This window comes from Eschrichtius robustus, chromosome 10 (assembly GCF_028021215.1).
Source record: "Eschrichtius robustus isolate mEscRob2 chromosome 10, mEscRob2.pri, whole genome shotgun sequence".
Taxonomy (NCBI): domain Eukaryota; kingdom Metazoa; phylum Chordata; class Mammalia; order Artiodactyla; family Eschrichtiidae; genus Eschrichtius; species Eschrichtius robustus.
In genome coordinates this window covers 11626313-11643407 of record NC_090833.1, presented here as the reverse complement: position 1 = coordinate 11643407, position 17095 = coordinate 11626313, and the positions used below count along the sequence as shown (strand labels likewise).

Genomic DNA, 17095 nt, shown 5'->3' with positions numbered 1-17095 from the left:
TGAAATGTAAAGTTGGAAGAGACCTTAGAGATGAAGGAGTCTGAGCAAGCACACCTCTGGGTGGTGATTACAGTTTGCAACGTGAAGTCACATGCAGCACTGTGCTTGCTCTTCACGTCAGCTCCGAAAGGTGAGCAGGACAAGAAGTCTGCAATCTTAAAAATGAGGAAACCAAGGCAAGAGAGAGATGCCAAGATCAAAAAACCTAATGAGCAGTGAAGATGAGACTGCAGCTCATATCCTCTGACCCTGGGTCCTAGAACTTTCCCAATGCACTGTGCCATACGTCTAAGCAAAAGAAAGTACCCAGGGACCAAAATGCTTCTGGCACAGAGCCTGTTTCTGTCCAACAGGCCCCACCTGCAAAGGCCAGGCATGCTCCTCTCCTGTCATCACGGCTGCGGTCCCCTCCTCCACAGTTTACATTCTCTAAAATGCCTCAGCTGGAAGTAGAGCAATTTCCAAGATCTACAATTTCCAGGTATTTCACTCAAAAGGGGGAAAAAACCATCGAAGACAAGCAGTAGCAAGTTGTGACAAAGCAGTGTTTTAAACTAGCTTTTGTGTGTAGCCTGGGCTTCATTCCTTTAATTAGTACTGTAGATTGGTACTCTTCAGATTTCAGAAAAAATGTAATGTGTTTCATTTCTGCAACCTTTTCTATACCCACCTGACTTTAATAATACACATGAATATGCTAATTTCTTCAATGTTACAGGTTTTCAATGCCATACAATATAATCCTCTGAAAATGAAGGGGGTTGGAGAGGGAAGGAATGCTATTGCCAGGGGTTGCAGTTTATAATGATGAAAGATCCATAACCCATAAATTCAAGTAAACCAGGTGGATTTTATATGCAAAATAGCATAAAGTGCTTTTCGACAATATTATGGGTTGGAAATAAGAATGGGCACTTACGATTTATTATTGTTTGATTTGAGTACCAGGTTAACTCTCGACCTTTATAAATAAAGCATGAGTGAGTTAATAGGTCTGCATACTGACTACCTACCAAGTCTCAGGCACTGGACCAGGTACTCTTAAACGTGTAATTTTAAGCAATCTTCACAAAAATCCAATGAGGTATTATTCTTTCCAACATATAGGTAAACTAAGTCTGGGAGAGATTCAGTAACTGGTACAGTCAGATTTTGGACACAGATGCAACACCATAGCCCTATACTTTCCCTTACATTACATTCTCCCTCTTAAATACTTTTAAATATCTACAATATATGAGGCTTTACATATATTATTTCACTCATCTTGAAGCCACTCCTTGAACAAATATTATCATCTCTATATACAGATAAGAAAACAGAGGCACAGAGAAGTAACTTGACCAAGATCATATAGTAAGTGGATAAGGCATTGTTCAGTCTTGGGTGGTTTTGTCTTTAAACCTGTGGGGTTTTTTTCTTTTTTTTAACCACCACTAAAAATAGTAGATAAAACTTGTATTTGGAAAGAACATGCAGGATCAAAGTATGGCAAAAGAAAAAGTGTTTCTGTTAAAAATTGTTATTCCATTTATTGAGTAATCCTTGTGGGCCAGGAAACAGGTATTTTACCTGCGTTCTCTCTAATCTTCTCAAAAACCCTGAGGAAGGCATTATCATCTCCATTTTATAGATGGGAAAACTGAGGCTCAGGAAGGTTAAACAGTCTTCCAAAGGTCACCCAGCTGGAAAGGGCCAAGTTTCAAAACCAGGTTTCCTGAACCCCAAACTCTTGCTCTAACTGCCACACAAACTTGAAAAACAAAACTGAGCAAACAAGAAAGGCAGTATAAATTAGTCAACAAGTGTACCTCTGGCCCAGTGGACTGAGGAGTGCTGAGCTAATGAAGTCAGGGTGGGGTTTGTTCTGAAGACAGTGACATGGCAGAGTTATTCTCGCAAACAAAAATACAAGGCCCTCAGCTGAGCATTTCAGTAAAATGCTTAACTGCTGATGAATTACATGAATTTTTCTTTTAGGAGAGGATGGAAGTAAAAAGAAAATAGAAATGAGGAGCTTAAAGAAGGCCAGAAAGCCCATTAGCACTTTTGACAGATCCAAAGATAACTCTGAAGCCACCAAAACGTGGCCTCAAGAGTCTGCCAAGAAGCTTCACGCTGGGTAGAAATATGTTACACAGCTTGCCGTCCAAATAGGGAGACACAGCGTCAGAGACAAATCCTGCGCCTTATTTTGGTGGGAGAAAAAAAAATCACAAGGATACTTTTGTGGATGGGGAAGGGAACATTTCTGAAATAAAAACACCACTTGGTTGAGGCATAACCCCCAGGCCAACCAGGTTCTGAAGGATTCAGGTGCTTGGTCCAAAAACTCTACACAGGTATGTTAAAAATATGTAACATTTAACCAAATTCTCTCTAAACTGTCATGTACTTTTTTTGGTATTTCTCATCCCATCTGTGCTGATTACCAAGATATTTGTGTCTAAACAGAAGCTGTCTTTCTTATCTGCTTCCTCCCTGCCTCTTTCCTTCTGGGACGCCACCCGCCTAGGCAGTGGGAGTGGGTGGGAATGGACTGGGAACCTCGATCAGCCATAGGAGCACCTGTGGGGCAGAACGGACCTTGGGAACACCTGGAGGGAGCCCTTGCAGCTCCCATCAAGTCTTATCTCAGAAGAAAACCCCTCAGAGAGAGGGGCCTCCTTCCCCTTGCCTTTAAGAATCCGGTGGCTTAAGCTACAACCACCCTCAATTTCTCAGACCTGCCATGCTTTTCATACCGCCAGGCCTTTACTTCCTCTGTTTCCTCTGCCTAGAAGGCTCTTCTCTTCCTTGAGGACACCCATTTACTTTTCATGACTCAGCTCAAATGTCACCTTCTCCTGAAAGGCTTCCTCAACTCCTCATTTGTCAAGCTGCCCTTTGTGCTTCCATGACAATTTGTCTCTATCTTATAATCACTCAGTTACAAGTATGTTTTTGCCACCAGACTGAGATTCCTTTGGGTAAAATGATGTATCCCATCATCTTAGCAGTCTGATGAAAGAGAGAATCAATGAGTGGAGAAAGCAACTGACTGAAGACTACTGCTCATTAGCTCAGGCGTGAGCAGGGTGGTATAAGAGAAACACGAGGGCCTCGAAGGGGGGACAACGTGGTATGTTAGGAAGAATGGACCGCTTGACTTCAGAAAACCTGGGTCTGAGTTGGATGAAGTGATCAATTACTTAGTAATGATGAGGGGCCCACAGGAAAAGAACTGACATTGGAGACTCACAAAGTCAGGTAAGGTAGCTGGAGGAGGGGGAGCTTTTAAAATTTATTTATTTATTTATTTATTTTTTTTTGGCTGTGTTGGGTCTTCGTTTCTGTGCGAGGGCTTTCTCTAGTTGCGGCAAGCGGGGGCCACTCTTCATCGCGGTGCGCGGGCCTCTCATTATCGCGGCCTCTCTTGTTGCAGAGCACAGGCTCCAGACGCGCAGGCTCAGTAATTGTGGCTCACGGGCCTAGTTGCTCCGCGGCATGTGGGATCTTCCCAGATCAGGGCTCGAACCAGTGTCCCCTGCATTGGCAGGCAGATTCTCAACCACTGTGCCACCAGGGAAGCCCAGGGGAGCTTTTAAAGGTATCAGTGGCTACATTCATTTTTGTTTGTTTGTTTATTTATTTATTTATTTGGTTGTGTTGGGTCTTAGTTGCAGCAGGTGGGCTCCTTAGTTGCAGCATTCAAACTCTCGGTTGTGGCATGCATATGGGATCTAGTTCCCGGACCAGGGATCGAACCCGGGCCCCCTGCATTGGGAGTGCGGAGTCTTAACCACTGCGCCACCAGGGAAGTCCCTACATTCATTTAAAATGTAAAGAAATAGGTGGTTTGTTCTTCAGGTAGCTGGGGCAGGGGGGCAGGGAGAACTGTACACAGAGGCAGGTGTCCATTTCACAGCCAGGTCAATCATATTTCTCAGATAGGCAAGAACACAGTATAGGGAACGAGGAATAAGAAGAGAAGGCTTCCATGGCAAGTTGTCCTAAGTTAAGACTGTAGCCAGAACATATTGTGAGCTTATATTTATAAAAAACACAGGTATGCCACTTTCTCCCAGCACTTGGCTTCAGTGGAACTAAGTCTTTAATCTTCCATTTCTGTATCCTATAATCAGCCAGTCAACAAACACGTGTTTGACTCCTACTAAGTGCTTAGTACCACCCTGGGAGCTAGGCCTGCAGAGATTAACTAAACATGATCCCCATTTTCTAGGAGCAGCGTTAGACCCAGAAACCTCATATGCCAAGAACTGTGATCCAGGCTAGACACACGCCAGGGCTGGCTGAGAAGGGAAGAGTCAACTCTGCCAGATGGATATGGGGGGAAGGCTGGGGAAGACTTGACAGAGGAGAAGATACTTCTCTGGGCCTCCCAACAAGGGGTTCACTTAGGGGACAGGGGGAGAAGCGTGTCCCAGCCAGAGGCAAAGGGGAGAGAGCAGCTCTATGCAGGTCAGTGGAGTGAAGGGCAGGGTGCAGGGCAGGGAGCGTGCTGGGGCAGGGGAGCTGGGTTCAGATCCTGTGGGAGCCTAGACTTTCTCCACAGGTAACAGGGAGCTGCTGAAGAATCAGGATGGTCCTATCTGTGTTGCAGAAAGATCTTCCTAGAGGTCCTGTAGAGGATGCACAACGGAGGGCAAGCAGGAGGCAGGGCAAGCAGCTAACAGGCTACTGCCACATTCAGGGAAAGAATGATTACAAGCTATTCAGATAAAAGCTTTGAATATGAATTTCACATATCTCTGTAAAGTGGAATCACAGGACTTGACAATGGGTCAGACTTTGAAAGCGGGTAGGAAGGATCTGGGACAAGGCCCAGACTTCCAGGTTCCTGTGCTCCACATCTGTCCACTTGCCCAACAAGTTTTTTTTAAAGGGAGAGTCCAGTCTTTTAATGAAGGATCAATCCTTCTTCTAAAGAACCATCAATCCTGTCAAACATGGTATTGCTGTCCACCTAGTCTTAGGTCTAGTGTCCTGGGTTATAATGCCATCATGGCTAAGCCTAAATAACCACCCCCTTTATTCCCTGGCAATTACTCCTCCATGTGACTGACTCACCTGCTAAAAAGGAAAACCTTGCTTAGACAGACTACTTCCCAGTGTCCATGCTCCAAAGGGCTGTTTTCTCAGTGCTAGTAAGTTTTTAGGCTTAAGGAAGAACATTCCTTTCCTATTCATGGAGTTTAAGCATATTTTCAGTTACATATAGTTATGTGCCTCCGAGCATCCTCCTATACGCCTAGTAATTATTATTTGGGCCCACTCTGTAGGGCTGGGTAGCAGGGACACAAAGCTGACCACTTCCCAGGCCAAACAGGGCTCAAGTCCGAGGAAGGTCTCTGGTTAACAGACAAAGAGCAGCCCGGAAGTTGAGCTTCAGAAGAGGCACGTACATGGCTCTCCAGGCTTTTCATTTCTACAAAGCAACAGCGGGGAAGAACACTTCCAGCTCTAACTCTCTGTGGCTCTAAATCCAGACAAAGAAGAAAGGAAGACACCTGGCAAAACCCCATTTCCCCCAGGAGAAGCCCCATAATGGCTGCTCCCTTCTAGTTGTCCCTGCTGGCTCCTGTGCCGATCCAGGTGGCTGGGGACTTCAGGCTCACTGCGATCCACGCCCCGGGTGAGGAAGCAGGTGGGGGTGGGGGTGGTGATGGGAGGTGGAATGGGCCTCGGATGGGAGGGGATACAGTGGGGCTCAGAGAAAAAGGGTCTTAGGTTCAGTACCTTAGGGAAATGAGATAATCCCCAAACTAAAGAACTGACTCTAAGCTGGGTACTCCTTGGAGCCTTCGAAACAGATGCTAGTCCGCCCCACGGTCTGTCATTTTATTAGTCTTTGTCACTCTCAGCTTTATACACAGTATAGATGATAAAGACTTACTGTACCGTGTCTGGAGGAGGTTTCTAAGGCAAGAGGCTGGTTTTGTCCATGGGCCTTATTTCCTGAAATAACTCTTGCTCAGATTATTTTACCATAATGTAAACCTTTAAAATCCTCAATTAATTTTTTTAAATAAGAATTTAGGTTATTTTAGTTGTGTAGGATTCCTAAAAAGGAATTATAAATTTGGATTCTAAAATAATCTGTTTGAGAAAGAATCCCACAAACTCACATAAGCAATCAAATCAGAGAAGTATCTTATAGGAAAGAAAGCAGAGTTTACCCGGAGGTCAACTTTTATCCCTCTGTATGAATGGAAAAACCATTAGAATAAACAATTACCTGACAACTCTTAACAGCAACAATGGAATTCTCTATAATCTCAGTACTTGATAATAGGTCTTCTACTACCACTTCAACTTTGTTTATTTTTGAAAGTCACGATGAGTTCATAAATCTTTTCTATATCATGGTGCATCTTCTGACAAAGTGGAGTCTGGGCAATGTTATATGTAACTGTCCATTCTAAATGCTTTCCTCGCATCATTAACCACTTGGTATGACACAGGCCAGATAATTAAGACAGGTTTGTTTAATATTCTAAAAGAAGGTCTATATGATTATCCATTAATCAAAAGTAAACTTCAAACCCTGGCCACTAAAAAAATCCCTTATAGAGCCAGTTTACAATGTAATTATGAATACATATCTGTTCATGATCTGTGACTTTTTTTTAAATGCAGGTCAACTGTTTAAATTTATAAAGATTTATGCTCATTTAATTATTGCCTGTATAAAATTCACTCCTACATGTGTTATCTTGATAGACAGAAAAAACCCTGAAGAGCAATTATATAGTGATGATAGTTTTTCAGTGAAAAAGAAGAAAATATTTTTACACAGAAATTGTAGAAATAATGAGAATTAAGTTCAACAGGGATCTGAAAGTGGCAAGACTTAATTTTCTCCATTTGCTTTTCATTAACATCTTGCAGACTCACTGGCCCAAAAGCCAAGTGAAAGGAACTGTTATTTTTCCTTCTCCTGAGAGTGACTGCATTGCTAATTCATTCATTCATTCATTCAATCATTCAGTCATTCCATAAATACTGAATATCTACTCTGTTCTAGGTACAGTGCTAATTACGGAGATGCAGTGATGAAAAAATTCTGATCCCTATCCTTATGGAAGGAGAACTGATAAAAACAGTCACACAATTAATTATATAATTTACACTTAGGATGAGTGATTTCTTAGGAAGGTACTGGGAGCCAAGGAGCAGAGGCCCAGGACCCAGCAGCATCTCGGTGCTGGAATCAGACTGACCTGACTGTGACTGCTGGTTTAGCGTTTACTGGCTGGGTGGCTAGGGGTAAGTTACTTCACGTCTCTGGGCTCTATCTCCTCTTCAGAGCACGGAGAACAACCATACTGTAGGGCTGCTGTGAAGATTTCATGATATAACAAATAGTACCTGATCTGATCCACGGTGGGTGTTCAATCAATACTACCTCCTTTCTCTCTCTCACATTAACCCTTCTCTGAAGCTGTCCAGAAGAATATAATTATCTGCTGACAGAATCAAGTTCCATATCCCAAAGTCCTTTTACCCTTTTCTTTGCTTATTCTCTTAGTTCAGAAGTCCCTAAGAGGAGATAATCAATAAATGTGTACACAACATCTCCCACATGACAGGCACTAGAGTCCTGGACTCTATTTCCTGTACCATTTCCACTCAATGGTGGCTGCTAAGAGACTTTTGTGGCCAAACATACACTCCATGAAAAGTGTTGCTCTTCACAACCAAAAATGTCAGCAAAAACCAAGAAAAGATAAGCTCCAAGAAGTAATGCTCCCTAGCCCTTGGCCACAACTCAAGAGAGGTTAAGACTAGAATTTTAGGAAAGCTGAAGCACAAAGGGAAAGAAAGGACCATCAAAAGCAGTATCTCTGTTGCACCAGGCATTGAATTTGGAACTTTACATGTAATAGTTCACTTGTTCCTCCCACTTTCCTTTATTAGATAAGGAGGCTTGAGAATATAAGTAAGTATCCCAAGGTCCCAGAGTGGTGGAGCCCAGGGTCTGGCTGTCTCCGAAACTCATGTTCTTTCCACTACAGCAGACTATATCATATTAACAACCCCTTCGTTATTGCTTGTTTCAATTTGCAATGCAGCAATTTAGTCATTTTAAATTAATCCTTGAAAAACTGCCAAGAGATTAAAATGCAAATTTCAACATGGCTAGAGCTCAATAGTGATTCTATGTCAAAAAATCACACAAATTGGTCCTACAAAAGTTCAGATTCTCCTTAGAGGAAAAGCTTTCCTGCTTCATTTCATAATTGAAATATGAAAAATCATTTCTTTTCCTTTTTCCATTCCTCATGAATATCAAAAGTCAACTGTAGGGAGGCAGGGGGGTATAATGGAAACAAAATGTTTTGGTTCCTTACAAACCTGGGTCACTACACCCCATTTGGAAGCAGACCTTGGGCTATAACCTCAGGCCTGTGAGCCCTGGGTCCCCACATGTAAAATGAGGCTCACGTCTACCTCTCACAGAATAGCTGTAAGGATTTAAATGGAACCATGTATGTTAGGAGTCTGGCAGATTGTTTTTATTATTCTCACTTAGAAACAAACAAGGCCAGCCTTTTACTGGTCTGCAAAGGAAGATTTAGGGGACAATGGGTCATACACAGGGAATTGGTTCATTAGTGGCAAAACCAGCAGAGGGAATGCAAATTTTTTTAAATGGCGGGGGCAGGGGAGGTAGCATACAGTGCAAACAGGAATTGGAGGTGTGGTTATGAAGAAGATAAAATTTTTTTCCTACACTATTTCTAATCTCAGTAATTGTGGTTTTGAAAATTGAGAAACTGTCAGGACTTTCAGGTACCTTAAAGTTCTTGAGTAATTCTCAGTCCTTAAAATTAAAAAATAGAAAGATGAACTTAACCTAGGCAATAATTGTTATTATAACATTATTATAATAGCAAAACATTAGAGACAATCTAAATGTCTGTTAGTAGGTGAAACAGTTAAAATATGTGGGGATTTCCAGTAAAATATGGTGGATTAAACACATGTATTTGCCTTTTCTCTCTCCTGATACCATGCAATCCTCACCACCCCCTGCCAAGAAAAGTCACAATGAAATAATTTTAAAAGATGTAAACCTCAAAGAACAGGAGAAAAGATAGTAATGGAAGAGAGATGTCAAATTTTTTGGAAGCCAGATGTTACTAAAGAAATGGTTCTCAACCTGGGTCATTCGCCCCAGTGGAGTTCTGGCAATGTCTGAAGACATTTTTGGTTGTCACAGCGGGGTGGGGCGGGGGGGAGGTACCATCCTACAGTGGGTAGAGAGAGCCCAGGGATGCTGTTAAACACCCCACAACATACAAAACAATCCTGCACAACAAAGAATGATCTGGTCCAAGGTGTCAAGAGTGTCAACCGAAACTTTAGTTGAGAAACTAAAGAAGACTGACTTGGCAGCCCAGAAAAGGCTGGGCCCAGGGCACAGGGCAGCAAGCATCCAACCCAACTCACACCACAGAACTCCAAAAAAGTTCAGGAACTGGAGACACCAAGCACCTCTAAAGGCTAGGGGAAGGGTGCCAATAAAAATTCGATCCCAAGATTCTCGATCCCAAGTAATTCGATCCCAAGATTCTCCTCTCCCAGCTCACTCAGCTAGTCAACTGGCCTTTTGGCACCCCTCCTGAGGAAAAACTGTTTACTTTCTAGTAACCAGAAAGGTTTGGGAACACTGGGTACAGCTGAGGACAGGGGATAAAGAATTAAATAAAAAAATGGGAGGGGAGCTTAAAGTATACATGCTAAATGTTCATATCCTATAACTTACTTACCACCCCACTCAGCTTCCAGAACACGTGTTATAAAGCTTACACTCACTGGCAAGAGAAAACTGACTAGTCCAAAAGAAAAGATTCTGATACTGACGTTTAAAATCCTCCCCTCCTCCCCAGTAGCCAGGCCTCTAAGCCATGATCTACAGTAAAGCCCACCAGGTAACAAGCCCCATTCATGAACACAGAGCTTTCAATTAGACTGGGCAGATAGGACTGGGCAGCTATTTGAGGAAAGGCCTCTACAATCAAAGATACAGAACAAAACAAACAGAAGAGAGGACCGCTAAGGAAGAAAACAATGCATAGAGAAGAACACTTTTTTAAATTTATGAATAACAGTGTCAAAGAAATAAGAAGAAATGTTGCACCCATGAAACAAGATGCCATTAAAAAATGAGTAATCTATTGTACAACACCAAAAAGCTCTTGGATATTAACAATGATGGCAGAAGAATTCAAAAGGGTGGAAAGATTAGTTGAAGAAAGTAGAAAGAAGACCAAAAGAGAGATGGAAAATAGAAAAGTTATGAAAATTAAAGGATCAACACTAGGAAGCTTAACATGCCACCATAGAGACCCCAGAGAAAGAAAAGAGAAAAAAATAAAGAAGAATTTTTTCAAAGAAATAATGTGAGAACATTTCCCAGCTCTAAAGGACATGAATTTTCAGACTATATGGGTCCACCAAATGTCCAGCACAGTAGATGAAAATGGACCCAGAGCAAGGCAAATCACTGTACAATTTCAAGATACTAGAGACAAATAAAGGATCCAAAAAAACCCCACCCAAAATTAAAAAAAAAAAACAAACCCCAGCAATCAGAATGGATCAAGACTTCTAAGCTTCAACGTGAAATCTAGAAGTCAATGGAGCTATGTCTTCAAAGCTCTGAAGGTAATTCCCAACCCTATCAAGAGTAGAATAAAATCATTTGCAGTCATGCAAGGTCTAAACATGTTGCCTCCAACACTGTCAGGAAACTACTGGAAAATGTTTCACCAAAATAAAGGAATAAGATAAGCAGTAAGATGTGAAATCCAGGAACTCTTACTTGACAAATGTATAAGAAAGAAAACATATCATAATCTATCATATGATTCAGCTTGCTCATTGAAATGTAAACTTTTGATTTAAATTTTTTCCTGAAGACAGAGAAAGGATGGGGGAGGGGAAACGTGAGTGAGAAAAAGATACTTTATGTATATGTGTGTTTCTGCGGGAGAGGGGATCAGAAGTAATAAAAGACCTAAATTCATCTTCCATGAGAAAATCAATAACTGTTATCTGAAACAGGAAAATTAAGAACAGCAATATGAGCATGTCAGTTAAAAATATGGAGAGAAATACTACAACTGCTAAAAACTTGAAGGTAGCTGCCTCTGGGGAATGGAAGTAAAGGAAAATTTGGAAATTTCATCAACAATTATGTGATATTACATGTTTTTTAAAGCCATTAATATGTATTACTTTCATAAGAATAAAATACCAATAAATAAAAATATCACTTAACATAGATGAAAGATATGAACAGTTTTGAGAGTACATTAAAAAAATGAGTTGCAAAACAGTATGAATAGTACTGTTTTATGTCTAAAAAATGTCTACAACACACAGGGATTCATACATTTAACATGTAAATTCATAGAGAAAGGTCTGAAATGACACTCATCAAACTCTGGATGGAGAATGGGATTAGGGGTGGGGGAGGGATGGTGGGGCTGGGATGGTGGTAAATGTGGGACCTTTCACTTTTTTTAATATGTACTTCTGAATTGTTTAATTTTTTTACAACAAAGATATTTGTAAAGAATTTTTCATAACACAGGTAAATGTTCATAATACATTGTCATAGAAAAAGCAGGTATAAAGGTATATAATTGATATGATCCCCCCCCCCATTGTGTTTTTTAAAATGTAGCTTCCAAGCTTTAAAAAAAAAAAAAAAAATCAAAAGAACCCTTTTATCTCAAACAAAATATTACCGAATTCCCAATTTAAGTAGATAGAAATGAACTTGCTCTGAATAAAGCAGAAGCATCCATGCCCTGGTGGGTCAGCCATTTAGCTCCCTCAGTCCTTCCCATGTCCCAAAGAACCTCAGGCAGGGCTCCAGGCAGAACAATTTGAAAACTACTACTATCACAGAAATGAAGAAAAGAAAAACTCAGAACGTGACTTTCTCAGGGATTACAATGATTTTTCTTTTGCTTCTTATAATACACATATATACATACCATTCCTATGACTTGGAACAGTTTAAACAGTAATAATATCTGTTCCTTACCATGCCTATATAACCACCTAAACCTGACACATTCATAGCAGCGAGGGGTAGAGAAGGTCAATAGAACTTCATTAATCTTTCCAAGTTATGATTCTATACTCATATTTCCTATTTCTTAGGGTGACTTTGATCAGTTACATTTTTCTAGAAAATTTTATATTATCACAATTTTCAAATTTATTGGATACGTCTAAGATTATTTTGTTCTTTTTAGAAATTTAGTTTTTAAAAAGTCTATTTTTCAGTTTTACTTTAACAATATTTTCTAACTAATTAAATTGTAACTTATTCTTCTAGTTTGGGTTTTTTTTATTACTATTCTTCTTCTGGCTTCTTGAACTGCAAGTCAAGTTCATGATTTTCTAAATTTATTATTTATAATGAAAGCATCCAAAGCTATGAATTTTCACAAGAGTAGTTTTGGCCACATCTGTTAGGTTTTTGTTGTTCAGTGTTCTCACTGTCATCAATATCTAAATAATATCCAATTTCAATGTTTTATCTTCTTTGACCCAACCACTCCTTCAAGTAGATGAATATTTTAAAAATCTTTATTCATCATTAATTTCTAGGTTTATTTCATTGTAATAAAAGACAGTGGCCTATAAGAGTTTGAGTTTTCCTATTTTGAATTCTTCAGTGCAATCTAGCACATAATCAATTTTTATAAATGTTCCATGTCACACCCCTGGCTTCTGCTCTTTCTGCAGGACTTTTCCAGTTCTTTTTGGGTTCCTTCATTGTCTACACCTTACTGACTGCTCAATAACCATCTCCTTTACGTTGCAGAAATTCCTCAAATTTTCTAGCTCATGGTGGCTCCTTCTGCCATTACGTGGACGTTTTTCTCCTTAATTTTATAGTTCTCTTATCATTTCAACGGCATTTTTTGAGAGATGAAAGGTAAAATTATGGGCTCAAAGTGTAGCACAATATATGAGAACTCAGTTTCTAGTATCAGAAAGATCAATGTTTGAATTCCAGTTCTACCATTTCTGTGCTGTAGGACCTTGAATATGTTACTTAAGTTTTCAGGACCTCTGTTTCCTTATATAAAATAATAATTAGGGTACTGACTACCTAAGCTTATTAAGAGAGGTAAATGAGAAAATACAGGTAAAGCACTGAATACATTATTTGACAAGCACTAGTACTCAATGAACATTAGCTATTGTTAAAATGGTAACTGTGGTCTGGATTTTTTTATTACTTAATGTCAAACAACAAAAAAAGCAATATTTTCCACCAGAGCCTAATCACACAGATAGTAAACTTTGTGAATATCTTCGACAATCCCAGTTTATTAAGACTGTTATCTAATCACAACACTATAGCCTAACTTCATTAATTAAATGTGATTACCTGACTTATTCCAGTACTTTAAAAAAGTAATCAAGTACATACCCAAAAGAATCAAAAGGATGGAACACAAAGTTCAATCTGTACACCAAAGTTCAAAGCAGCATTATTCACAATAGCCTAAAGGTGGAAGCAACCCAAGCGTCCATCGACAGATAAGGGAAATGTAGTATGTTACGTATATATAATGAAATATTATTCAGCCTTGAAAAAGAAGGAAATTCTGACACATGCTACAACATGGATGAACCACAAAGGCATTATGCTAAGTGAAATACACCAAACACAAAAGGACAAATATTGTATAATTCTACTTAAATGAGGCGCCTAGAGTAATCAAATTCATAGAGACAGAAAGAATAGTGGTTGCCAGGTGATGGGAGGAGGAGGGAAATGAGTTGTTGTTTAAAGGGTTATTTAATGGGTACAGAGTTTCAGTTGGGAAAGATGAAAAAATGCTGGAGATGGATGTTGGTGACAGTTGCACAACAATGTGAATGTGTTTACCAATGAAACATATACTTAAAGATGGTTAAAACAGTAAATGCTACATTATGTACATTTTGCCACAATTTAAAAAGCAACCAATTGCCTTAGTGGTGGTGATTCTATATTTAATTCTACATAGTACTATTTACAATCCGAGTAAAACATTTTGAAAATACGTCTTAAGCCTAGGCTAGATACGTCGTTCGGCTTGTTCAGAGGGCAAATATTACCCTCTGCTCCCTCAGGCTCAAGTTCACTGCTAAGTCTTTAAGAGGTGGGGATGGGGGTCCTCACACTTCTACCCACAAATACATTTACTTTCTTAAAAGTCAATATAGAAATGTAGTAGGAGCATAATTCTACTTGAGTATATCTACCCTAATAAAGAAATCTTTATATGGGAAGTTCTTTACATAGAAGCATTTTATTTACAACAGCAAAAACTAAAAACCCCTAAATTCACAACAGAGAGGAAATAGCTAAGTAAGCTACATAGCAAATTGAATATTATGCAGCCAACAAAAATGATTGTGAATGAAATGGCAAAATGCTTACGTAATAGGTGATTCTAACTATGTAAATAATACATTCTAAAAAGACTACAATGAGACATCAGCATGTTAATAGGTGATTACCTTTGAGAAGTATGAATAATGATCTTTCCTTGTCTTTATACTTTCTATATTTTAAAAATATTCTCTATTTGGTTTTACTTTCATAATACATTATTTTTATAATGGGAAAATATATCCTTTTATTTTCTTTCAAAATTAGTAAAAAAAAAAAAGAGGAATAAAAATTTAATCCACCCCTGCCCAAGTACTCACATTCTCAGGGATGCTGGGAAGTTCTCTGGTGTCAGGCACAGTAAAATAAGAATGCTGGAAAAGAAAAACAAAAGCTATTTATTTCTGCAAAAGTATGCAACAAGCACATTATTCAGAAACCAGGTAAATGATCTGAAGATTATTCCTCACTCAGATGAAGAAACAGAGTTTCACTCATAGAGAATAGTCTATGGAGTATTTCCTTAGGATAATGTTGGATTAAAGCCAGATGCATTAAATCATTGGTTTGGTAGATGGAGTTCTTTTCTATGAGAGAGGAACTTCTGTGAGATACAAACGAACAGCTCAAAGAAGTTAAAGGCTAAATTCTTTTACGATGTTTGCAGGTTTCTGAACACATGAAAGCTGCAGACTTCATAATTTATTGTTCAGTGAGGCAAGTGGACTCTAGGGACCAAATATCACTAGGTTCACTCAGGAATGGTCTTTACCAACCAAACCTGCCATTTCATTTCAGCATCTGAGATTATATCCATCTACAAGCTGCGGGCCAAATCTGCCCCGAAGGCCCAAGGGATGTGAAGGACAGCTCCAGGGGAAGGACTGCTGCACTGAGACATTGCAGATGGCTAACAGTGGAGAAAGTCTCTCCACTATGCATGCTCTGCAAATAAGCCTCCTGACTTCCCGTGCAAATTCCAGTGAAGGGAGCTGGAGACTCAGTGGAGTTGAAAACCTGACCTGCTCAGAAAACTTTCAAGGAGGCATCTCCATGTTTGTAACAAGCATGTGTCTCTGAGTTAAATGAAAACAGGCTGAACTGATGACACCTCCTCCGTGCTACTAAAGACTCAGAGAACAATGGCAAGCAGGAATGGAAAGAGCCTGGTGATGGCCAATTAAAGAAGGGATTGTGCAAAGGCCAGGAAAGGTCACATACAGAGAAAGTCAGCTTAGCCATGGCCAAAGTTCAAACCTAGACCCCCAAGTGACAGTTCAGGAAGTTCTCCCCACTCCCCATTCTTGGATAATTGCAAAATAAGTAGGTCTCTGGAAAAATGAGTTGTACAGGCTTCCTGAAATGAAAGGCCTGGGGGACAATTGCGATAACGAAAATAGCAACAATAACAGTATAAGCTATTTGTCTAATATTCAGCAGATATTTATGAACACCTGCTGCATGGAAAGCTTTATACCAGGTACTTTATAAATAGTATCTCTAATTTCCATACCAAAATTTAAGATAGATATTATCTCCATATTACAAATGGGTAAATTAAGGCTTAGAGAGGTAAAGTGACTTAAGGTCATATAGCTAGTAGGTGACAGAACTAGGATTGAAATCAGGTCTGCATAACTAGAGCTATGCTCGTTCCACGATAACAGACTGCTATATCTGTGCTTTTTAATGGGCAAATTATACCTAAAGCCATTTGAATTAAACTAATAAACTGAAAAGTAAAAAGAGAAAAAAAATTAAAAGATAACTTAAAAAACATTCCCTGCAGTGCGCTATTCCAAAATCTGTGGGTTAGTGCCAAAACATTATCTATGAAGTATTACGACAGAGATTATGTAGCGTATCAGTTATGGGAAACTAATTGGAAAATAGTTAATTAATTCAAGTCAACAATGAGGATTAAAATAATAAAAGCAAAATACAAGGTTAAATTTGATGCCATGAGATACCAAATTCTATACCAAATGGCTCGAAGGGAGTCCCAGGAAATGTTCAGTAATGGCAGCGCACGTGGTGATGTAGTCACAGAATAAGGATCGGCACAGTGAGGGAGAAAGGACAGGGACCACAGAGTCAGCCACTTAATCGTTATGTGATCTTAGGCCACTTCACTTAATAGCTCAGAACCTCAGTTTTTAAACCTGTAAATGGGAATTGTAATATCTACTTCAGAACTGTTGTGAAGAATAAATGTTATATATGTGAAGTGCCTAGCATTCCATAAATGGTATTTTAATAGTAAATTATTATTACTCTCTCAACTGTTAGTTTATATTCCTATTTTTCTCAATCACCTATAGAAGACACACAGAAACATTCTCTTGTGACTAAAGACAGAAAGTCCAAGACTGCCATTTTATCAATTTTTCAGGCTCTATAATACAGTTGAGACTAACCCTTCAGAAATGCAACATGGAGAGAGGAATTCCTTGTGAAGAGGAAAGAAGAAAATATCTGCCTTTACAAATGCAACAGATTGTAAATAGTGAGCCTACGCAATTCCAAAACCAAGTACTCCCCAGGCTGTCCTTTGAGATTCTGTCTTGCTCCATCGCCCATGAAATGCTGGGACCAGAGGAGGTCAGAAACATTCCTAGAAACCACTGGCATGAAACAGCTGCACCCCCCACCCCCCGCAACAGTTCTTCCTGCCCC

At 39.6% G+C, this 17095-nt stretch overlaps 1 protein-coding gene across 6 annotated transcripts in view; it reads right to left on the bottom strand.

Annotated features, from left to right (window-relative positions):
• The window catches only part of DENND1A (DENN domain containing 1A), a 535812-nt gene that overhangs the window by 240318 nt on the left and 278399 nt on the right, over window positions 1-17095 (bottom strand). For all 6 annotated transcript variants that reach the window (XM_068552005.1, XM_068552010.1, XM_068552006.1 and 3 more), the window contains one exon: window positions 14740-14793. In XM_068552005.1, coding sequence (XP_068408106.1) covers window positions 14740-14793 — 54 coding nt within the window. The remainder of the gene's footprint in view (window positions 1-14739; window positions 14794-17095) is intronic.